This window comes from Thunnus albacares, chromosome 5, assembly GCF_914725855.1.
Source record: "Thunnus albacares chromosome 5, fThuAlb1.1, whole genome shotgun sequence".
Lineage (NCBI taxonomy): Eukaryota > Metazoa > Chordata > Actinopteri > Scombriformes > Scombridae > Thunnus > Thunnus albacares.
Window position 1 is genome coordinate 16,094,222 of NC_058110.1, and position 21,406 is coordinate 16,115,627.

The following is a 21,406-nucleotide window of genomic DNA, read 5'->3' on the forward strand; positions in this document are numbered from 1 at the left end:
TGTGTCAAGACTGTCATTTTATTTACCATATTTAAAATAGATGGTCCCATGTAAACAAGTTTCTTTCACACAAAAGGTTTTGAATACATCCAAACTCATACTGGATATAGTATGTTCAGTATATTTCAAACAACAAACATGTTTAAATTCACTGTTGTGCTACAACCCTCCTCGGGGTGCTGTGTCTCTGTCAGCAGCGGTGTATGCAGCGGTATTTTAGCAGAACAATGAGCACGCAGATGGGCTGCAGAGTGCAAGTACAGTGTTAAAGATCATTGTGAAGGAGAAGTTTGAAGCTTGACAAGTTTCACTGTAACATCACAACTCACAGTGACCACAACTGTTTTATGTGAGACAAAGAGCAGACATTTTACCACCTTTCAATCCTTCAGATCGTGAGTCTGAACGGAACAATGACTAAAAAAAGCTCAAACAGATTTACAGTACATTTATTACCCAAAGTGGGTTTTTAACTTTCTAGAACGCATAAAGAACTAATATGTACATGGAGGTATTTTTCCCCATAAACACAATACTTGCATAGTGGAACAATATGAATACTGAATACTCATTTCAAAGCGATGAACTCAGAATGTGAATAAGTGCACACAGTACATGATAAATAAAGCTGCTTATCTGCAATTAGCGGAGTGTACCAGAGGACATATTTAAAGTATAAAGTCATTTGGCATTTGAAGTTTGATATATAGCATATCAGGGAATCCACAAAATGCTTCACTTAATGCTGGTGTGTGATCAGGCAGCATCATCCTTATCACCCAGAGTGCAGGCGTGTGACACAGATGTGCCCCCACCTGCAGAATCTCCGACCCTCTCCGCAGGCACTTGCTGTGATGAGGTTCAATGTGAAGCGGAGGCCAACCACCACTCCCCTCCTGTCAACCTCTGTTTTCTTATCCACAGAATCGAGCATCGTCATCTATCAGTCCGGGTGCTGATTTCCTCTCTCAGGGTGGAGGCGTCGTGTCCCGGCAGCAGCCCATGAGGGGCGTCAGGTGAGCGCTGCGCCTCTTCTCGACACTTGGAGCAGCAGCAGAGCGTGGTGCAGAGGCGTGTGCGGATTGGCTGAGTAAACAATACAAACATGATGCAGTTGGCAGCTCCCTGCGACGTGTTGCCAATTCCCTGTTGGACCAAAACAAAAGCCTTTAAGGGAAAAGTAGCGACGGATACAGTAATAAGTAACAGATAATGAAACAGATTATTATGCTGGATTAAAATGCCTCTTAGTGTGTTCAGAATGTAGGAAGTAGTGATAGGAACCAGCTGACACTTAATATTTTTATTTAAAATTTTACTTTTTTATGAATTGTTGCATTATTCTATCATCAAATAGAAAAATAAACACACTCTCAGTAAAAATGGAGAATACTCTCCAAAATACAGTTTAATACAGGAACTTTCCATGATGAATGAGTGTTGTTTCACATACTTAACAGCATGCATCACAAGTTTGACATGAACTAATGATAGCACACATATACAACCAAACCTATGTGCTGTCACACATGCACACACATGCAAAATCTAAAGGATAAAGGCTGTGTTTATAAAAAGAGGTAAATTGTGGATTACAGTGGATGGACATCCTAAATAAAATAAACTTAATCTACACTCACATGTAGAGTCATCAGCACCGGGTTCAGTCTGGCTGGAGAGTTGACTAGCAGCAATATGAAGCGCACTGTGCTCCAAATGCGCAGAGTGATGAAGATAACAGGGATGAGTGTCATCTTTATATCAGCCATGGAGGAGAAGGAGTGTGTTGGAGGCCTGTTGGCCAAGATGGGACGGTACTCCGACAGGGCAGCATGCTGCGTCAGGCAGAGGACATAAATATTTTATTCATCAAAACATGAAGCACTAAAGCAAAATCTCTGAATAAAGAGAATGAGGTGTGTCAGCTATGATAGCAGACCGGACTAGAGCTGCAATGCTTAGTCAATTCATGATAATCAAATAATTGTTTTTGTCTTTTTTTTAAGGAAAAATGCCAAATATTTACTGGCTGCAGCTTCTCAAACGTGAGGATTAGAGTCATTATGAGTCATTCATGATAGTAGACTGAATATCTTTGGATTTTAGACTATTGATCAAACAAAACAAGACGTTTGAATACATCATCTTGAGCTCTAACACATTATAACAGGCACTTTTCTGTCATTTTATAGACAAAACAATTTATCAATTGAGAAAATAATCTGCAGATGAATCAGTAATGCAAATAATCGTTAGTTGCATTCCTAAACCAGACATGATACTGGAGGATGACAAATGCCATAAAAATAAATAATTGCCCCTGCCAAAAAGGTTGTTTTTAGGGTCCCTTTTGTTTTAATGCTCTATTTGTTAGCTGGATGCCTTAAAAATGTTCAGAAACTTCTATATGAATTTGATCAGATTTAGAGGCTGTGGGCCAACAAACAACTTTTTGATGGAGATTCAGGACTTTTTTTTTTTAGAGGATTTTTTAATATGAGATTTTTTTTTTTTGTGAAGGGCAATAACTACTTGAATGAACATATGCATACACACGTGCGTATCCCAATATTATCTATCAGTTTGTGTATTTTGATGGAGATCCAAACCCAGATGGGGATTTAAAAATTCTTAACATTTTATATTTCTGTCTCTTAGAACAACAAATGTGGAGAGTTGTCTGAGTGTTTTCTAGTTCAAACTGTGTTTAATATATTAATGTATTATCTATGTGTTAAATAATGTTGTGAATAATGTTTTTGGGGAGAGGAAATCTTTATTATACATGTTTCCCCTATTGATGCCTTTGCCAGTGGTGTCAGAGGAGGCAGCATGTGGCTGCTAAAAAACCTGGTTCGGTCCTCACCGCTGTGTGGATGTGCCTCTTAATCAGGATGTAGAGGATGGGGAGGGTGAGGTAAGCCAGGAACTCCCAGATCTTTCCTGTCAGGAGCATCCACAGGACACGGTCTTTAGCATTGATGCTGACCCAGCACCAGCCCACCGACACCTCTGATGCATCGTAGCCAATCTTGTTGAGGCACACGGCTGCAATAGTGATAGCCAGAGGAACACCCCAGCTAGAACAGAGGGTTTAGAGGAATTAACATAACTTCCTCAAAAGGTCAACATCTTATCTTTAAAATATCTCCACCAACTGTGTATGTTTGGTGGGTTCAACACTCACAACTATTGCAAAGACATGTGACACCATGTGATTCGTGATTATCTTGTGCTTAGGGCTTGTGAGGGTTACGTAGTACACACTGCAGAGTCACACTTGTGTTGCTTTAGCTCTGCAAATCATAAAACCACAAAACGGTTTCAGCACTTTGAGCAACAACGTTCACCATGTTTCCCCCCTGAAGCATCACCTCTCAATTCATGGCTGGTCATTATAAATAACACTAAGCTTAAGGCCTAGTTGTGTGTATGTTATGTATACAAGCTTCGATGAATGGCTCTGTTGTGCCATCTTCAACTCAATGGAGCTATTTAAGAATTCAGAGAAGTGAAATTAGAAGGACAACCGCAGACACTGCAGTGAGGCGCACCCAGGGGTGAGAATGTTCTTGTGTCCAAAAATAGCTCAATTATACAGTGCTACACCAGAGGGAACTGACTCCCTCTTTACATCTTCACAATCAACACGCACAGCTCATTAATGTAATGAAGGAAAACTGACACAAAGGGTGAAACGTGTGTCGATTCAGAGCTTTCAAGGTAAAGTCTAGAGTTAATAAAACAAGATGCTCAGATACTCATTAAACTATAATGTTACCGCATTTAATGAACTCCAAAATGGTTTTGTAGTTGTGATTTTTAACAGCTTTTTGTAGTTGGGCTACCTTAACAAAATTGTAGCTCAAAGACATATGTGATATAATTGTTCAGCTCATCAGTATTGAATGATAAATACTAAAAAAATAATATATTACGTAATTGTTTCGAGACTAGTATCAAAATTCTGCTCTACATTAGGCATAATTTCAATGATCAAATCTAAAACTTTTTGGATGATTTTTGGATAATCTAAACTAAAATTGAGTTGATATTGTTACAGTTTAAATGTCTGCACATTGAAAAACATTTGTGATAACTGAGGGGAATTGATCTACCCCATTTTGATGTTAAAAACCTTCTCTGAAGCCAACAGTGTCACAGTCGGCATCTTACAGAGATGCTTTCAAGAATCCACCTGCTGCGGAACAAACATGTTTGAATATGTGATGCCAAAAATAAATGTTACATGTTCTCTCTGCATGAGTTGGGTAATGTGTGCTCATCTCCAGTCCCCCCAAGATGAACATCAGAAGAACAGACGAGTGATGATTATGTTTTCTAGACACAAATCCTGTAGATGGAGGTTCCCCTCCAGACTGGAACAGCTCAGAGGACACTGACAGCAGCCCAGTGCTGAGTGATTGATGTGGTAATATGATGTGATTCACAGCTATACAATCAAATATGACTCATTAGGATGAATATAGTGTCTCAAACTAAACTCTGTGGACCAATGAACATCAGTTGACCCTCTGAGAGTTGTAGTCCAGAAGCTGGTCTGGGACCAGAGGTTATAAGGTCACCTGCCATAATGGAGGTTTTTTTTTCTTCCTTTTTTATTATTGTTTGTTTTTCTCCTTAAATTGAGGAGAGGTCTGTTGTATAAGCTTGTGGCTTCTTGACCTGGATTTTATGCAGTCTTATGTGTGCAAATAAAATAAAATAAATAAAATGAAATAAAAAAAAATTAAAAAGAAATCTGAGGCATCAGTTGCTTTATAAAAACATACTGAGGCTCAGGAGTTTCTTTTCTGTAAATAAATAAATGCCAGGATTTCCCTGAATATCAGTTGGATAGACCAATAACTGGCTTATCTGGAAAAATCCCTGATGACTTGTTGCCATGGAAACACAGCTGTTAGCGCTGTTGATAGCCTGCCCTGGAGTAGCTAGTGAGGCTAACTTAAGACTTAAGATTAGTCTTTGTGTTTTTCTATGAAGCAAACTAGACCAACATAACATAAGCGGAAAATAACCTGTTTTACAGTTTGAGGCAGGTGGCAGATGATAACAACACAATTTAAATTCAGTTTTTTCTTCAACAGTTGGCAGCAGAGCAGGCAGTCCTGTGCCAGGCAAACAAAGTTCTGATACACAAAGGTGTTTTCAGTTTGTGAAATATTGGATCATTTGAACATTTATTGAGATGAAACCATGTTAGAAGTTTAGATGGAAAAATCACTATTCGGTGAAGCTGTTAATAAGTCATGGACATCTGAAATGTGACCCTGACTACACACTGCTTTTTGTAAGACGGCAAAAGCCAAAAAGGTTGGAAACCACTGGTTTCATCTTTAAAGGTTCAACGTGTAAGAATTGGCCAGAATTTTAGTTTAAAACATTCAAAAATTAACTTAAATTATCAACAGAATGTGAAGAAATAACAGTTTTGAAGTTAGGTCAAAAACGTATATGTATTGTATTGCAGAGATATCTACTGAAGTTAGCATGCTAACCAGCTAGCTCCGGCCCCGTCTGGCCCACCCTGTCTCATAATACCACTTTGTACCTGAGGGGCGATAGTGAGTCACTGTAGCATCCAGTCTGCCCTCAGTCCAACATCAGAGGAAGAAGAAGTAGCCCCGGCAGTAATGGTGGAGCCGGGCTGAATGCTGCTGAATTTTTTTCTGTAGAACTATTAATACGTCACTTTGTTGAGTTTTAATATTCTCTCAGGTGAGAAAGTGAGCATGTAGATTCCCAATATGTGGGCAGTTTATCCAAATAACACCTATTTGGAAAGTTGCACCAACGTTGTCGGAGCAGCCGGCTGCTGCAGATGCTGCTGGGGAGACATCAGCTGGTCATGTCAGCTGATCTGATGAACTGCACTGGGTTGAACCAGCTATGTGAAAGCTGGCATGAGCCATTTGGCATCATAGTACATGGTAGTAAGCTGGATTGACATTGAAATATCATATCTATAAATTAGGTCTCTACTGGATTACTGTGTTGCAAAATGGCAGCAATAAATGAAAAAATTATGCTGTGTGGCAGAAATCATTCAGTCATTTCATGACTTAAACCTACCCTCGGGGCATGTGTGTAACTATTTAGTTGTTACTTAGTTATGTTGTAATTTATCTCTGTGGTGCAATTGCTTTCTGATCTGTGAAGCTCTTTTGCTCTTTTGTATACCACTGGCTCTAATGTCTGTAGCATTTTGATAACACCATAGTCCTAATTCACTGTAAACAGTAAGCTTTCTGCTATATTCGGTGAGTGATAATGATGGTGGGGTGATACATGTCGGGGGGGGGGGGGGTAGATATGCTGCCCCCTATTTGTTTGGATCATGTGACCAATTCTTACACATTGAACCTCTAACAATGTGCTGTATTTTAAAAGCTTGTTATATTGTCCATTGTGTCAAATCTGCATCTGAAAAGTAACTAAAGCTGTCAAATAAACATAGTCAGGGCGGGAAATTAGCACCAGCCACATGTTGATAAAATATTACAGTAGCTGCTAGATTTCATACATAAAATAATGATTTACTATTGAGTAGCTGGTGAATTTTAACATTAACTGTCAGTGGCTGGTAGATGTTCACATTTCAAAGAGTTAAGTTCCCACCCTGAATGTAGTGGAGTAGAAAGTACAATATTTCCCTCTGAAATGTAGTGGAGTGTAAGTATAAAGTAGCATAAAATGGAAATACTCAAGTAAAGTATAAGTATCTCAAAATTGTACTTAAGTACAGTACTTGAGTAAATGTACGTAGTTACTTTCCACCTCTGATCCCAAGATACTTTTGGCGGTACTTAAAAGCTAATCTACATAAACTTGATTTGTTTAACTGCTGGTGCAGAATTCACACCAATAGGTTTAAAGGTTCAACATGTAAGAATTGGATTTTAGTTTAAAACATTCCAAAATTAACTAAAATTATTAAAAGAATGTGAAGAATTAACAGTTTTGACGTTATGTCAAAGACGTATTTGTATTGTATTGCAGAGATATGTACTGAAATTATCATGCTAAACCAGCTAGCTCTGGTCCACCCTGTCTCATTATACCACTTTGTACCTGAGGGGCGATAGTGAGTCACTGTAGCATCCAGTCTGCCCTCAGTCCAATATCAGAGGAAGAAGTAGCACCCCCCCCCCCCCCCAGTAATGGTGGAGCCGGGCTGAATGCTGCTGAATTTTTTTCTGTAGGACTATTAATATGTCACTTTATTGAGGTTTAATATTTTCTCAGGCGAGAAAGTAAACATGTAGATTCCCAATATGTGGGCAGTTTATCAAAATAATGTCTATTTGGAAAGTTTCACTGATGCCGTCAGAGCAGCCGGTTGCTGCAGATGCTGGCCGGGGGAGACATCAGCTGGTCATGTCAGCTGATCTGATGAACTGCACTGGGTTGAACCAGCTATGTGTAAACTGGCCATATGGCAATGTAGCAACGTAGTGGCAACGTAGCATATCAGCACATCAGGTGGCCAATATTTACACATTGAACTTTTAAAGGACCAGTGTGTTAGAGTTAGGGGGATCCAAATATTGGCAGAAATGGAATATAATATATATATAATATATATAATTATGTTTTAATTAGTGTATAATCACCTGAAAATAAGAATGATTGTGTTTGATTATCTTAGAATGAGCACTTTACATCTACACAGGGAGCCGGTCCTCTTCCATGGAGGTCGCCATGTTTCTACAGACAAACCAAAAACTCCAGAGAAGGACTTTCGCGTTTTTCGCGAGTTTCGCGGCCACCGTAGGGTGGGAAGTATTCAGTTGTTGCAATCTGCAACCTCACCGCTAGATGCGGTCCTATCACAATCCTACACACTGTACCTTTAACATTACAGTCAGCATCCAAAAACAGAAGTGCAACCACAGAGTACAACTCACCTGACGAGGTGGAAAAACAACACTAAGCTGTCAGCGACTCTCTGGCTGGACCTCACTATGAAGACGTACAGGTAAACAGCGATGGCCACAGTCCAGAAGAAAGAGCTGGTGTTGGCGAAAGTGGATATCGCTCCTTGAACGACGCAGTCCACTGAATTTGTGTGAAAAACTCTCCAGACTCCGAAAGCGTAGGAGACGGCGGAGAGCCAGTCAGACATCGAGAGGAACACCAGCAGTTTCCGCGGAGTTGTCCTCAGATCTGACCAACAAATGTAGGTGAGGATGATGAGCGAGGAGCCCACGAACGACAGCGCGCACGAGCACAAAACGATCACCTGCTCCGACAGGTACACAACTGTCTCATTTCCAATCGCCATCGTTCACTGTGACTGCACACGAGACACTACAGTATCACTCCAGAGATACGACTATGTTTCAAACACTTCGAGCGGGCTTGTCCGCCAAATTTTAGACATAATTGAAGTCTCTCCGCGTTATTTTCTTCTCTAGTCGAGCGACATTTAGCGCAGAGTCGTCTGGAGAAGTTTGACCTAACAAACTGCGTCCTATGAAGCCTCTGAAAACTTTTCCTCCAGTGTTTAACCCCTCCCTCCCCGCCTCCTCACTTCTCTCTGTCGTTGCACCAACCGGAACCTAAAGCTGCAGTCAGAGTCAGCTGCTGCTACGGGCAGACTCTATTTTTGGCTCTAATGGTCTTAACTGGTGCTGTGACCCTCGCTATGTCCCCAGAGATTGTCACACAAGAACAAACAATCTTTTATTACTGTTTTCCTGTGAGAAAATATTACATCTGATTTCAATTTAATTTGATTCTCACGTAAAAAATGTAAACCATTATAATAGCTTTCCCACTCCTTGTTAAAAGTTTGGTAATATATCAATATTAGCTCAATATCAATATTGTGTTTAAGATGCTTTCTTTAAAAAAAAAATTATCATCATTATAGTGATCATAATAATAAGCTTAACAGTACCAGTCAAACACACTTTCTCATTCAAGTGAATGGGAAGGTGTATCCAAACGTTTGAACTGTATGTAGCACTTTTTAAAAACAAATTTACCAAGTGCTTTACAAAACACAATGTAATAACAGGCCAAAAATAATAAGAAGGTAATAATAATAATAATAAATGAATAATAGGAGAATAAAGGGGTACATAAAAACCTCGCCAGATGAGGTAAAATCAGCTGAATGATAGCAGCAATGCACATTTGCCCCATTAGAGCCCATTAGAGCTTGAAATTATCAATAAAGCTTTAGAAATAATTCATAAAGACAAGTGGAACACAGTGCAGGGATGCAAGGACCAGTGAAACGATGTGATGTTCCAGTTAAAATCCTAGCTGCAGAATTTAGAAGGAGGAGAAAGAAAATGTTTACTAATGTCAGTGAACAGGGCATCCCCAAAATATTATCATTGTGTAAAAATAGTGAAAATGTCCATCACAACTGCTCCCGAGGTAAAGTCTTTAAATTTCTTTGTCAGATACTCCTAAAACCTCAAAAGCATTTTTAAAAATCAGCAAATTGTCACATTTGAGATGTGATTTTGATACTCACATCAAATGATTTATCAGATGATAATGATCAAAATCTTTGTAGATTAATTGTTTTGTTGATTGATAAATTGTTCCAACGCTATATCAAAGTCTTCAAGCAAACACTGTGTAAATATTCTCCAGCCGTGCGTTGTATTGCTACCCAGTGAACATACTGGTGAGACATCTGATTTAAATAGTCGGGGGAAACACTGCAGATCAAGAGTATATATGTTTAATTTTTAAAACACAGTTCACACACGTTTAAATTTTACACATCGAACATGCATTGAAGCTTTCCCATGTTGGAAAACCTGAGACACCTTCAGTGAGCCGGCAGCGTCTCGGTATTCTGCAGCAAATGAAAATATAAATTTAATTAAAATTGGCTTCTGATGGCCAGCTTTTACCACAAAGTATATTCCCTTATTGGGCTCACAGGCTGCCATTAATAACGTAAACGTTTGTGACAATTTGGAGTAAGAAATAAAATCCCATTAATTCTTTGCTGGTCTTGTAATTGCGGTTCACCAGAGAGTTTTAAGAGCAGGAAGATATGAAGCCATAAAGCAGTGACCTTGTGTGAGAGCAGGATTTTACTGCTCCTGCATTGCTGCAGCCAAGAAAATCTGCAACCTCTTTTTTGTGTTTGCAGCAATGCAGTGGCACGTTGCTTTTTCCTGCAGTCCGCAGTAAAAACACATCTGCATCGCAATCACAGATGACCAGCGATCAGTTTTACGACACACAATATTTTCCACTCAGTCATCACAATAAATCAGCTAAAGATTCTGTTATTCTGTCAAACAAAAGCCGTTTTTTTTTTTTAAGCTCTTAAATCAGGAGCTCACCATACATGCAGCTGCATCGTGTTTGTTTGTGTCTGTGAAAACCTAAATTAGTGTGCAGCTGCCATCCAGGATATTGTGGCTCATCTGCACTCATTAGGTCTGCTGCGTTCGCACGGCATCGTCACTTTTTCAATGGTCTCAAACTGCTTTTACACACTGCAAAGTGGTTCATACAACACAAGTAATGTGAAAACAAAGAAGGCAAATGAATGAATCAGTCTTCCATTAACTTTTAGTTACTTCTTTTTTTTTTTATTTATAATTATAATTTATGACATGAAGAAATTATTAAACTGCAAAAAATTACCATATTCACTGTTAATGAAATGGAAAAGGATTCTCGGCTGTCTTAATGAAAAAAAAAATTACAATGTAAGTTGCAAATTGCTGCAATGTTTGATGAACAAAAAGCATCCTGGGAGGTTGTTTTCAGTCACAAGATGGCAGCAGAGGATCATAAAAGTACAAAACACACTGCTTAAGTTTGATGCTTTGATCCAACTACAACATTATAGAGGCTGTCAACACACAGGCAATGCTCTCAGTTGATCTATCTCCAATTAATTGTGTATCAAGTCCTCAGCTCTTGTTAACCTGACATTAATTTCTATTGTGTCAGCACACGTGTTAAAAAAAAAAAAAAACTTACAGAAGCAGCAGGATCCATGTTTGCTACAATGCTGATAAGCGTTTTCTCCTCCTCATCTCGTTTTTCTCCCTGTGACGGCTGTGATCCCGTGGGGCCTCTTATTGCGAAGAATTTCTGCGGCAGTATACTTGCTGATTGCTTCGTTCTCACTCCTCACAACAACCAGCTAAGACACTGCCAGAGAAACACCCACAGCAGCCGTATGTATCCGCCCGTCCCTGACAGGATCCCGACCGGGTCTTTGCCGGGCACCTCCACCTGTGAGTCTGGCACTACGGATGCTCTCACTTCTCACAGCCAGGTTTGCGGTGGTGGTTGCTTGGAAGCAGACGGCCTCACACTAAAAGCCCCTCGGGGGGGGGGGGGGGGGTTGGTGTGGTCCTGCGCCAGCAGCCGGAAGCTCTATAAGAGAAGCAGGAAATAATGGTTGAATAAACTGTATTTGGCCTAAATTTCCTCTTAGAATTAAAAATGAATATCTGGATGGATTCACTTTCTTTTTAGAAATCTTGAATTAATAATAAAAGACACATCCTCCTCTGCCCACCTCGCTTTTATATAACTGCGATCTATTGATGAGTCCAAAAGTGACCCAAAGCTTGCTCCCGAACACATTCTTGATACTCTCCTAGCCTTTTGTGCAGCATCACTTTAAGTGCACACAACTTGGGCAAACACAAACACCCCCGAACTAAGAATAGACTTGCCATGACTCATGATTTTGCAACAAAAAGCTCAGTTTGATTTACCTCTCATCTACTTCTATGTGTGTGTGTGTCTATCTGTTCACATGAGTGCCATATAATGCAAATGCCTGTGTGTGCGTGTGTTTACCTAGGGGAGATCAAGTAAAATCCCCTTGCTATCAGTCGCGTTTGCTCGCTGCAGTGCTATTTTGGGCCAGCTGACCATTCCATACTGTCCTCTCCCCGTGGACTCTGCCTTGCTGACAGGACAACATGGATACTAGTGAGCGATCTGCACTCGCGAGCAAATGAGCGAAGACGGAGGGAATTATGAAGGAGAAAGAGAGGTCTCGGTGGGATGGAAAATATACAGTTGGATGAATGTCCTCTGTTGAAATCCGCAAGGCTATTTGTAGCTCTTCATGTCTGCTTTTGGTGTATTTTATGACGCATTTCTGGTTGTATAACTGGAAATTCCTTGCTGATTGGTGGTTAGGGCATTTTGACCTTATCTGATGTCAAAGAAAGAATTTAGATTCTTCTAAGAAAGATGTTTGTGATGCTCTGATGCAACTTTTGTCACAACATGCCCGCTGATACTAACACTTCCTATTTATTTGTCTGACCCGTCCTCATCTTACACACAGATACAAGTGATGTCCGCAGACAAACATAGAGACACTTTGTGACCTACTGTCAGTTGCCAAAACGGCTGCATCCGTGTCTCATTGTGGCGAGCCAGACGCTGCCTTCACCGAGCACATGATGACAGGAATTCCTTCCTGCCCATGGCTTGATGTAATCCCTAATACAGGATTGAGGAATGCCAGTGAAAACAACACCCTGCTCGCTAAATGAATGACTGGCTGCCTCGCTGCTTCACACTGCAAACAGCAGCGGCAGCAGGAGCAGTAACGAGCCTCGACTCATAAACCTGTCCGCAAATATGTGTCAGGCCTCAGGCTGGGTTTTAGCTTCCCTGACAGATTTTTTGTCTTCCTGTTTCTCTGCTGTTGGACAAACAAACAAAGGTTGTGGGAAACTGTTCTTCAAATATTACTGTGATTATCGTAGTAGGTGACTGACAAGAATATTTAGATTGACTCGAAGTTAAATGATTTTCAGGTTCATGTTAAACACTTCTTAATTTAGAATATTTTTGACCAGCTATACTGATATGACATGGATATAGGCTTAACTTATAAATATTAATGTAAAAGTAGCTCGCCTTCTATTATTTATACGTCCTATAGGTCATATAAAGGGTGCTGACGCAGGAGCAGGATGGAACAAAGATGAATGAGAGCTAGAGAGATGTCCAGATGAAGCTACATCATCAAAAAGCTCAGGAACATTTTGTCACGCAACATTATCAGAGCTATATTTGATTTTTTGGAGTTACGTTTTAAAGATTCTGAATGAATAATAGACGGTGATAAACCTTGTTTACTTTGTCAAAAGTGGTACCAAATATTTTATTCATAATAAGTTATTCAGATGTTTATTTAAGTAAGTTTTGCTTATATTTCCAGATTATAGATGAAAAAGGTATGATTTTAGTATTTGTACCGATCATCTTAAGTATCTTATTGGTATCAGTATTAAACATTGAACCGAACTTTATGCCTTGTCAAATCAGGTATTAAGTGTCCAAATCTTAATTGAAAAAAATAGAAAAATCAGTATTTTTTCATGTATTGGAGTATCATAAGTGTACAGTGTCAAATGTGCACACAATGTTTGTCTCTGAGTAACCATGCGCCCTTAATAAGTCTGCAGTTCATGACATGTTCAACCTACAGGCAACAATTCTCCTTAGCAGCACTGTAAGATTTCCCATCACATCTCCCCAAACACACGCACACATACACAATCCAACCTCGGGCCCACCTACGCTTTCTGGATCTGCAGGATCCCTTTGCTGTCAAGGCCTCGGCTTCTAAAAACTCACACACTCAGCTAACGAATCACCTCCAACCCTGCGCACTTCACTTCACATCTCTGCTCTCTGCTCGCTTCTCTGTGCTGTGCATTTCTCGGTTGCTCCGGTGTCAGCTAACCACGCTTTAACAGTCATGCTTCCCTGCTCTGGTCCCATTCCACAAACCTAATCACCTTATGGCTAACAATGACATTAGTATTTTACTGTAGAGCCATGTTTCTGAACAATGCTACACATGACACGCGTACTGACGGCATGCCTGGCGAGCTTAGCCTCTCGTGAGGGTTTTTGTGGCACAAGCAGGTAGATTGATTCAGCTTATATTGAAGATATAATGTTCAAATTAACAATTCAAACCCACCATTTGAAGCAAGTCGATATAAAAATGATCAGAGGTGATAAAAGCCTGATCGTAAAATTTAGTCTCGACCTTTCTTATTAGTTTTTGAACTTTTCTATGAGCTGAAATCTTTTTTTAATGGGTGTGAATTGGTTTCATCAGTATTCTCTCCTATCAGCCTTGTATGTCAAACTGCAGTGTGTTAATAATTCAATGGTTTTGAGTCTTTCTCACAGCGCGCACCACCCCTGGTTACCAGAAAACAAGAGTTGCCCCAGTTACTATCTGTGTGCCGGACCACACACACACAGGTAAAATACACAGATCATAGTACACACGACACTAAATGATTATCATTTGAGTCACTTGAGTGATTAGTGTATTTGAGTTTTGACAGACCCATGTGACCACAAGTTTTTTTTTTTTACTGTGGAGCTAATCAGTAACATATTCCGATTATATCTTGACAACATGGACAGTCTGGGTGTCTTTTCCTGCTTTTCTGTGTGCGGTATATTTACTCTTGTGACGCTTCCTGACTCACACACTGATCCTGCTTCTCCTCTGAAATAAGAAGCCTATTCGAATCAGAACGTGATTGTCATTTTGTGAGCAGCTAACGAGAAAAACGAGGAACTCTGAACTCTTTATCTCATTGTTCTTGGCTTTTCAGGAATGAGAGGTGGCCTGCTGGGTCTCCTGATGGAAACCGGCTGTCATTCTGAACGGAGGAGAAAACAACAACAAACAAACAGCTGGACCCAAAATCTGGTTAGACGATGACCAGTCGAGTCCTTGTGGACTTGTGAAAGGGTGGCGGTGCTCTCTCTGTGTGTGTGGAGGTTACTGTGCCGCTGTGTGGTCGTGCGTCTGGGTGTATCACAGTTATCTGCATTCAGTAACCTTTTGTATAGTTACCATGGCGTCATCTTAGCATCAGGACTCGGCTCGGATGCTTTCACAACACTCAGAGCTTCTCTCATTTCTACATCAATCAACTTACAGGCCCGGTTAAGCAGATATGAGGGCCTCGATGTGACGTGTTTCAATTCCCCCCCACACACTAATTACTCTGAAGTTTTATTCAAAGTAGATGTGTGCTGAGTTCCTCTTTGCAATAAAAATGAACCGTCATTCACAGGAGGGCTCAGCTATAATATTATATGTCAGAGGCTTTTATTCACACACACACACACACACAGTTTTGACACTCACCAGGCAATGTGGCAGTAGTGGAGCTCCTCCATCCATGCTCGTCTCCAGCGAGTGCACACTGGTGTTGACATCAACAGGATCTTGTCCATTGTGTGGGTCACTTCACACTGGCAAACTGTTGACCACAAGCCTCTTCTCTCTCTCTCTCTCTCTCTCTCTCTCTCCCTCTCGCTTTCACTGGCTGTCTCTCTCTGCTTCAGTCAGGCAGCACAACAAGTCAAGGCATGTTCCAACACACCACCAACAGCCGGACGGGTGTATGAGCCTGCTCCTAGACCAGAGGGGGAGGAGCAGAGGATCAGAGAGGGGGGGAAACCCAGAAAGGACCCAGCATGACTCAGCCTGCTGCTTCAATCGGTTAGCATACACAGCCTTCAGTTGTAGCACTTTTACACATGAGTGAGTTATTGTTTAAAGGTACATTAAGATCGATTTATCTGTATGAAAAGGCTACATCGATTTCCTCACTAAAGCAGAGATGATGTGATGGATGACGGCAAACTGACTGAAGCAGTGTTAAAGAGAAGATTTTTTTGAATTGGACTGACATGTCAGATCATAAAACTGGAGTCCAGTTTGCCTGCAGGCGGCGACCCACAGTAGCTTTAGTATGAATTATAAGACTGAGGAAACCTGAGGGAATGCATGTGCAAAGATATGAAACACTGAAATATTAACATTTTCCTGGAGCAGTGATGTTTAATGTCGAATATGAATTTAAAAGCTATTTATTCATACAGCAAAGAAAGAATCTTTTTTTTCAGATCAGAGAGATGCTCATATACAAATGTGCCTTGCACGCTATTTAGCTACTAACACATTAAACCGCATTAAATGTGCAGATTCATCACCATCCGTGAGCTGCTAATTATGCAGAGCTGCTCTGATGCTAGCTGGGATTTTTTTTTTTTTTTTTTTTTTTACTAGAGGAGGGGTGACGCCAGTTCATCACTGCTGTAGTGGAAGTTGATCACTAGGCAGATTCTGGGTGCAGCGGCAGGAACCAGCTCAGCAAAACTCACCTGCTACAATATGGTTTCTGTCTGGCTGCCTGAGCATCTATCTCTAAAACGCCGTACTGTACTGTACATCACTGGTGCCGCTCTCCACTGCATCAGTCAACACACTGATGACCTTATCAGTGAAAGAGCAAAGTCACTATGATGTTACGCCTAGAAAGAACTCAAAGCACTCTTAGCTCTGCTTGGAGGTTTGTCTTTCCCCCCGCTGACAGAAAACAGACAAGCAGAGCAACTTTGTAAAAGAGCAGAACAGACGTATTTGCCTGCAGATTTAATTTATTGGAAGTAGTGATGCGGCACTGCACTGCACAGCAGCGTTTTGACAAAGTGCCAGGAGTAGTTTCACCAACTGAGTAGCTTCTTAATTTATGGAAGCATGAGCTATCTGTTTGCACAAGAGTGAAATATGGACAACCATTGAGCCGGCCCGCTCACAGGAAATTCTCCTTTGCACCTCAGTTAAATCACCACAGAAAAACTGTTAATTTATTCGTCTTCCTACCTTGGACACAAATTGCAGCTGAGGCCTCACACTTGCATCTGTGTCAATCTGGGGGGAGCGGAGGAGGGGGGGGGGGGGAGGAACCCCTAGCCCAGCAAGTTCAAAGCTTGCTGCATTGATTACATCATCGAAACTGGAGTGCTGGAATGGGACAATGCACCATCAGAGGTGGGGGGAGGGGGAGGGTGGGGGGGGACAACCGGCTAATCTCACCATTGCTTCCCTGTGGAGCTCCATGAGCTGTGTGTGTGTGTGTGTGTGTGTGTGTGTGTGTGTGTGTGTGTGTGTCTCTTTCTCTTTCTCTTTCTCTTCTGTCTCTAAACTCAGCTTAGTCCAGTCCACAGCAAGACGGCCTGCTCTCCCTCACATTCACCACTGCTGTGTCACGTGACTGAAGGACTGTCTGTGTCTGAGGGAGAATGATAGTCTTGATGTGCATCGCTGTGTTTCTGTGTGTGTGTGTGTGTGTGTGTGTGTGTGTGTGCTGTGAGAGGCCAGCACTGCAGGAACTCAGCTGCTGCAGGACACTGCAGGATTGCTGCTCTGCTGCTGGCTCACTGGCTCTTGCTTTCTCTCTCTCTCTCTCTCCTCTCTCTATTCACTCAGGCAAATTGCTCAAGGAGGATGGTAAGAGCATGTGCTGCATACTTTTTCAGCAGGGGAAGGGGGGGAGGGGGGGTGGAGGAGAGAAAGGAGGAGGAGGAGGAGGGGGGGGGGGGAATCATAGAGGTGCAAAGCATGCCGGTGAGGCGCTGTGCTGGGCAACTGTACCTCTGAGAGAGACTACAGTAGAGAAATTGGAGACGAGGAAGGAGGAGGAGGAGGAGGGGAGAGATGGGAGGCGGGGGGGAGGGCAGAAGTGAGGTGCAAGGAACATCAGGTGAGTGCGGCAATTTCCTTTGCTGGCAGTGCAGCACCCACCCTCAGGGAAAGTGTGAGCAGAACTGCAGATGTTCCAAGATGATGTCAGGCTCCGGATGTGGCGCGGACCTTTAGTACAGTTTGCTATCACTCTGTTCCCTCTCGCTTCGCCTTCCTGCGGTAGGGAGAAATCCAAAGGCCAGAGCGACACTCTGGATGTCTGCCTCACAAAGCGCCAGCTGACGACGCAGGGCTGGCTTTTTCAAGGTCTTAGCACAGTTACCTGAGGTGAACTCAGAGCTGACCTCACACAGGCGAACTGACCCAGCTGGATTCATCATCCAGACCTCCCAGAGAAGTTTCAGAGTAAATTTTGAATACTGACTCACCTTCATATGAAGCTCCCAGCCCCCCACCCCCATAAACTATTTTTACATGGCCTTTGAAAAGGCTTGGAGTTGAACATAGACAATGCAATATGGAACAAAAGTAGCAACATTGACTTTTAGAGCAAGAGAGTTGCTGAGATAGTGCTGCCGCAGGGATATTACCAAATGTAAAAGCGATTCTGCTCTGAGAGACCTTTTCTTCTTTCTTGAGACAAATGAAAACATATCTAAATGCATGCACAGACTTCTTTTTCTACATCTTTCTCTCACACAGTTTGTGCCAAAGTCTCCAAAAAAGAATCTTGCAAGCTGCACTCTGTCCTGGTATCCTCTTTAAAGAGGGCAGAAAAGTCCCAGAAGCTAGTGCACAACTTCATGACTGCACCAAAGCTCCCCTGTCCCATGCAGGCCACTGTAGCCTCATTCTCATTTCCCAGTTTCAGCACTCAGACACTGACAACCCAAAACCACCGATACAATAGATTCTCCTTACCTTGTCCTGCATCCTCTGCAACTAACACATGCTGTTAAATATAAAGCCACAACTAACAGAAAAGTAGAGAGCTGGGACTATATATACTCTCCTAAAAAGCAAAGTCAGCAAAGATAAAAGTCTCCTCCGGTGGAGGGAACTCTGTGCATCCTTCTTAGCTTTTTTGTCCTTGTGTCAAATGGCGAGTCCTCTCAACCGGCCGCTATCTGACACGCCGGCTGCTATTTCCAGCCTGTACCATTTGTTAAACATGGATGAGGGAGCAGTGGAGCCTGACTGTTAACTGACTGACTGTCTGGCTGGCTGCTGCCTGGTTATTACTGGTGCAGAGGAGGCTGAAACTGATGAGACAGAAGCAGCCAGGAGCTTCAGCACTGCAGGCATGCACACCGACATACATATATCAACTACTGAAAGGCTGATTTAAAGAACTATACTAGTCTTTGCAAAGAAGAAGACATGTAAGTAGACAATATTAAAAGGTAAAGAAGACAAGAGAGGAAAGAAAGGTATACCTACAGACGAGTCTTGGACCGCATCACACGCAGGGAGGTGAGGAGGAAAACTTCTCTGCACTCACTCTGAGCCTCTTGCTTGCTGGTGATGTGCTTTCATGGCGCGGCAAAGTTGACTGCAGCATTGCCTCCTGAACAGAATGACATTGTTTGCACTCTCTCTCTCCCTCACTCCTCCTCCTCCTCCTGTACGCGCTCGCTCCCCCTCCTCTTCTTTGCACGCTTGCTGGCAGCACAAACTGCACAGCTCAGCAGTGTTCCCCCACTGCCGCAGCAGATCCTGCATGAGCTCTGCGTATCTGAGTGGGATGGGACTTTTAAAGGGGAACGCAACCTCCAGGGTCAGTGTGTGTGCACATCCTCAGTCCGCCCTCCTCTCCTCCCTGTCCTCCTCAGCACCTCCCCCCCCCCCCCCCCTTGCTCTGCTAACACCCCCGAGAATCATCAGTGTAAAGGACTCCTCACAAGAGAGACCCCCACCACGCACACGACTCTCCATCCCCCCCTTTTTTATTCATTTTCACACTACAGCAAAAGCTGCTTTGAGATATGAGTGTGCTCAAACCTCAATGAGGAACAGTTTGCTCCACTGAGAGGCCATCACCTCTGGAGTGCTTTGAAACTCGTCATAATAGTAATTTTCATCTGATAGTGCTTCATAGGAAGTCTCCAGGTATGAGGAGGCGCAGAAAGACATATTTAAGACAATTTAAATAAAAAAATTTACACGCAAGACCAGGAATTGTAACACCGTGTCGAGCTAAATTAAGAAAATCACAAAATTTGTCACCACTTTAAAATCAAAGTGATCATTTGTCACCTGGTGATACAGTAAAAAAGTGGTTGATTTATTATACCGTTAAGCAATTGTTAGAAGATTTCAACCAAGTACATCAATAAAGCACAAAACACAAGGCACACCACAGGATTATTGCACACAGTGTCACCACATAGCGTGACAAATGAGCAATAATCATGCAATCAGGAAGTGAATGTCACTGTCAAAGAGCTGCCAGCTTCAAAACTCCCTCAAAGTTCAACAGTTCCTGTAGGTGCAAAATCCCCTTCAGTAAAGTAGGATGTCCTTAATCTGCAAACCCTGTTACCTGCCTTTCATTACCCAAGATGCATTGCTGTACTGGTGCTATTCTGCAGTGCGCTAAAAGATAGAAATATCTTGACCAACCAAATTTGTCTTTTACGCGTTGCACAACTCTGTAAGAGTGAGATCATCCATCATTTAGTCAGCCAATAAGGTTGAACTCTGCAATATCTTTACAAGAACGCACTTGGTGGTCCCAGCGTTCTTTGTTGACGTTCGCAGTGCGCTGCATGGGCTTTGCATGGATAATGGTGCCTCCATTATAAATTCTGTGTGTTTCAGGCATCAGCGTCTTGGCTGCTATCTGCAGCAGTGCAGCGCTCTCTGCTTCTCACTGCAGGAGCAAGGCGTTTGTTTTTCTGTTTTTTTTTTTTTTTTTTTTTACATGACTTTGTTCTGCCCTGGCCCCCAGTTGAACCCTGTGAACCTCCATCCCTTGTAGCAAAACTAGGAGCTGCATGCATCTCATATTAACCCTGCATCCATCAAGTCAAGGTCTACACTCACCTGCATTGGTATTTTATTATGATATGAAGGCTTTTCTCTCTAATAAGCTCATACCGCTGCCCTTATAAGATACGACGCTGCTGGTACAGATTGCTGAATCAGCGAAACCTGCATAATGGAGCATCTCGGACTATTTGGGGATCAGCTATGTGAGGTTGTCCATATCAATCAGTGTCAGCATGAATCATAGGTACGCATCATGCAAAAAACTGTGCCTCTCATCAGCTGAGAGCGAAGCATCCTTCCCTGCATGCAGTGCTGCTACTGCATCAGTCTGCCGAGCCTCCTCGCAGCATCTGTCCTCTCCTCTGTACTCTGTGACACCAGGGAAAATGCCCCCGCCAGCATATCCCTCACATAGCCCATGCCATTCTCAGTAATGGCATCCCCAGTGATGAATAAGCCATGAAGAGGGGCCCTTTTACATGTCCTATTAGATTACCTCGCTCTGCTTTACCTGGCTACTGTCATCTTGTCGACTCTGGCTCTCCACACTCCTTAATATTCTCTCTTGTTAGCCCAGTCAAGGGCAGAATGTGTAAATGTGTGTAAAGGCTCGTAGATCATATGAGCGTAAAGATTTGGAATTGAGTCATCTCTGCAGTTCAGTGAATGTGTGCATACGTGGCTCTCGCTCATGTTTATGATTCGCATTAATGTCTGGAAGGACTGCGTCACTATTTGCGTTTTTGCTGTTGACAGGAAATGTTTAACCAAGTAGGAGTTTGTTTTTTGGGCCTGGTGTCACAGCAGGCCATCGTCATTGACTTATTTCTTATCAAGCATGAGATGTAACAAAACTAAGGCAATGTTCATCTGAGGGTGGGGGGTTATCTGTCAAGT

The 21,406-nt window shown here is 42.2% G+C and overlaps 1 protein-coding gene across 1 annotated transcript; it reads right to left on the minus strand.

Annotated features, from left to right (window-relative positions):
* gpr157 (G protein-coupled receptor 157) lies at nt 1-15,365 on the minus strand. The gene is made up of 5 exons (XM_044352896.1): nt 15,173-15,365; nt 7,929-11,391; nt 2,867-3,080; nt 1,641-1,835; nt 1-1,146 (listed from the first exon to the last, which is right to left on the minus strand). Exons 2-5 carry the CDS (start codon nt 8,303-8,305, stop codon nt 937-939), a joined length of 996 nt encoding a protein of 331 aa, XP_044208831.1. The 5' UTR covers nt 8,306-11,391; nt 15,173-15,365; the 3' UTR covers nt 1-936.
* Nucleotides 15,366-21,406: the final 6,041 nt, after the last annotated feature.

Coding starts and splice junctions, on each gene's coding strand:
- gpr157 (XM_044352896.1), bottom strand. CDS start 8,305: ATGGCGATTGGAAATGAGACAGTTGTGTACCTGTCGGAGCAGGTGATC. Junction 1,836..2,866: donor AGAGGCACATCCACACAGCG/GTGAGGACCGAA, acceptor TGCCTGACGCAG/CATGCTGCCCTGTCGGAGTA. Junction 1,147..1,640: donor CGGTGCTGATGACTCTACAT/GTGAGTGTAGAT, acceptor TTGGTCCAACAG/GGAATTGGCAACACGTCGCA.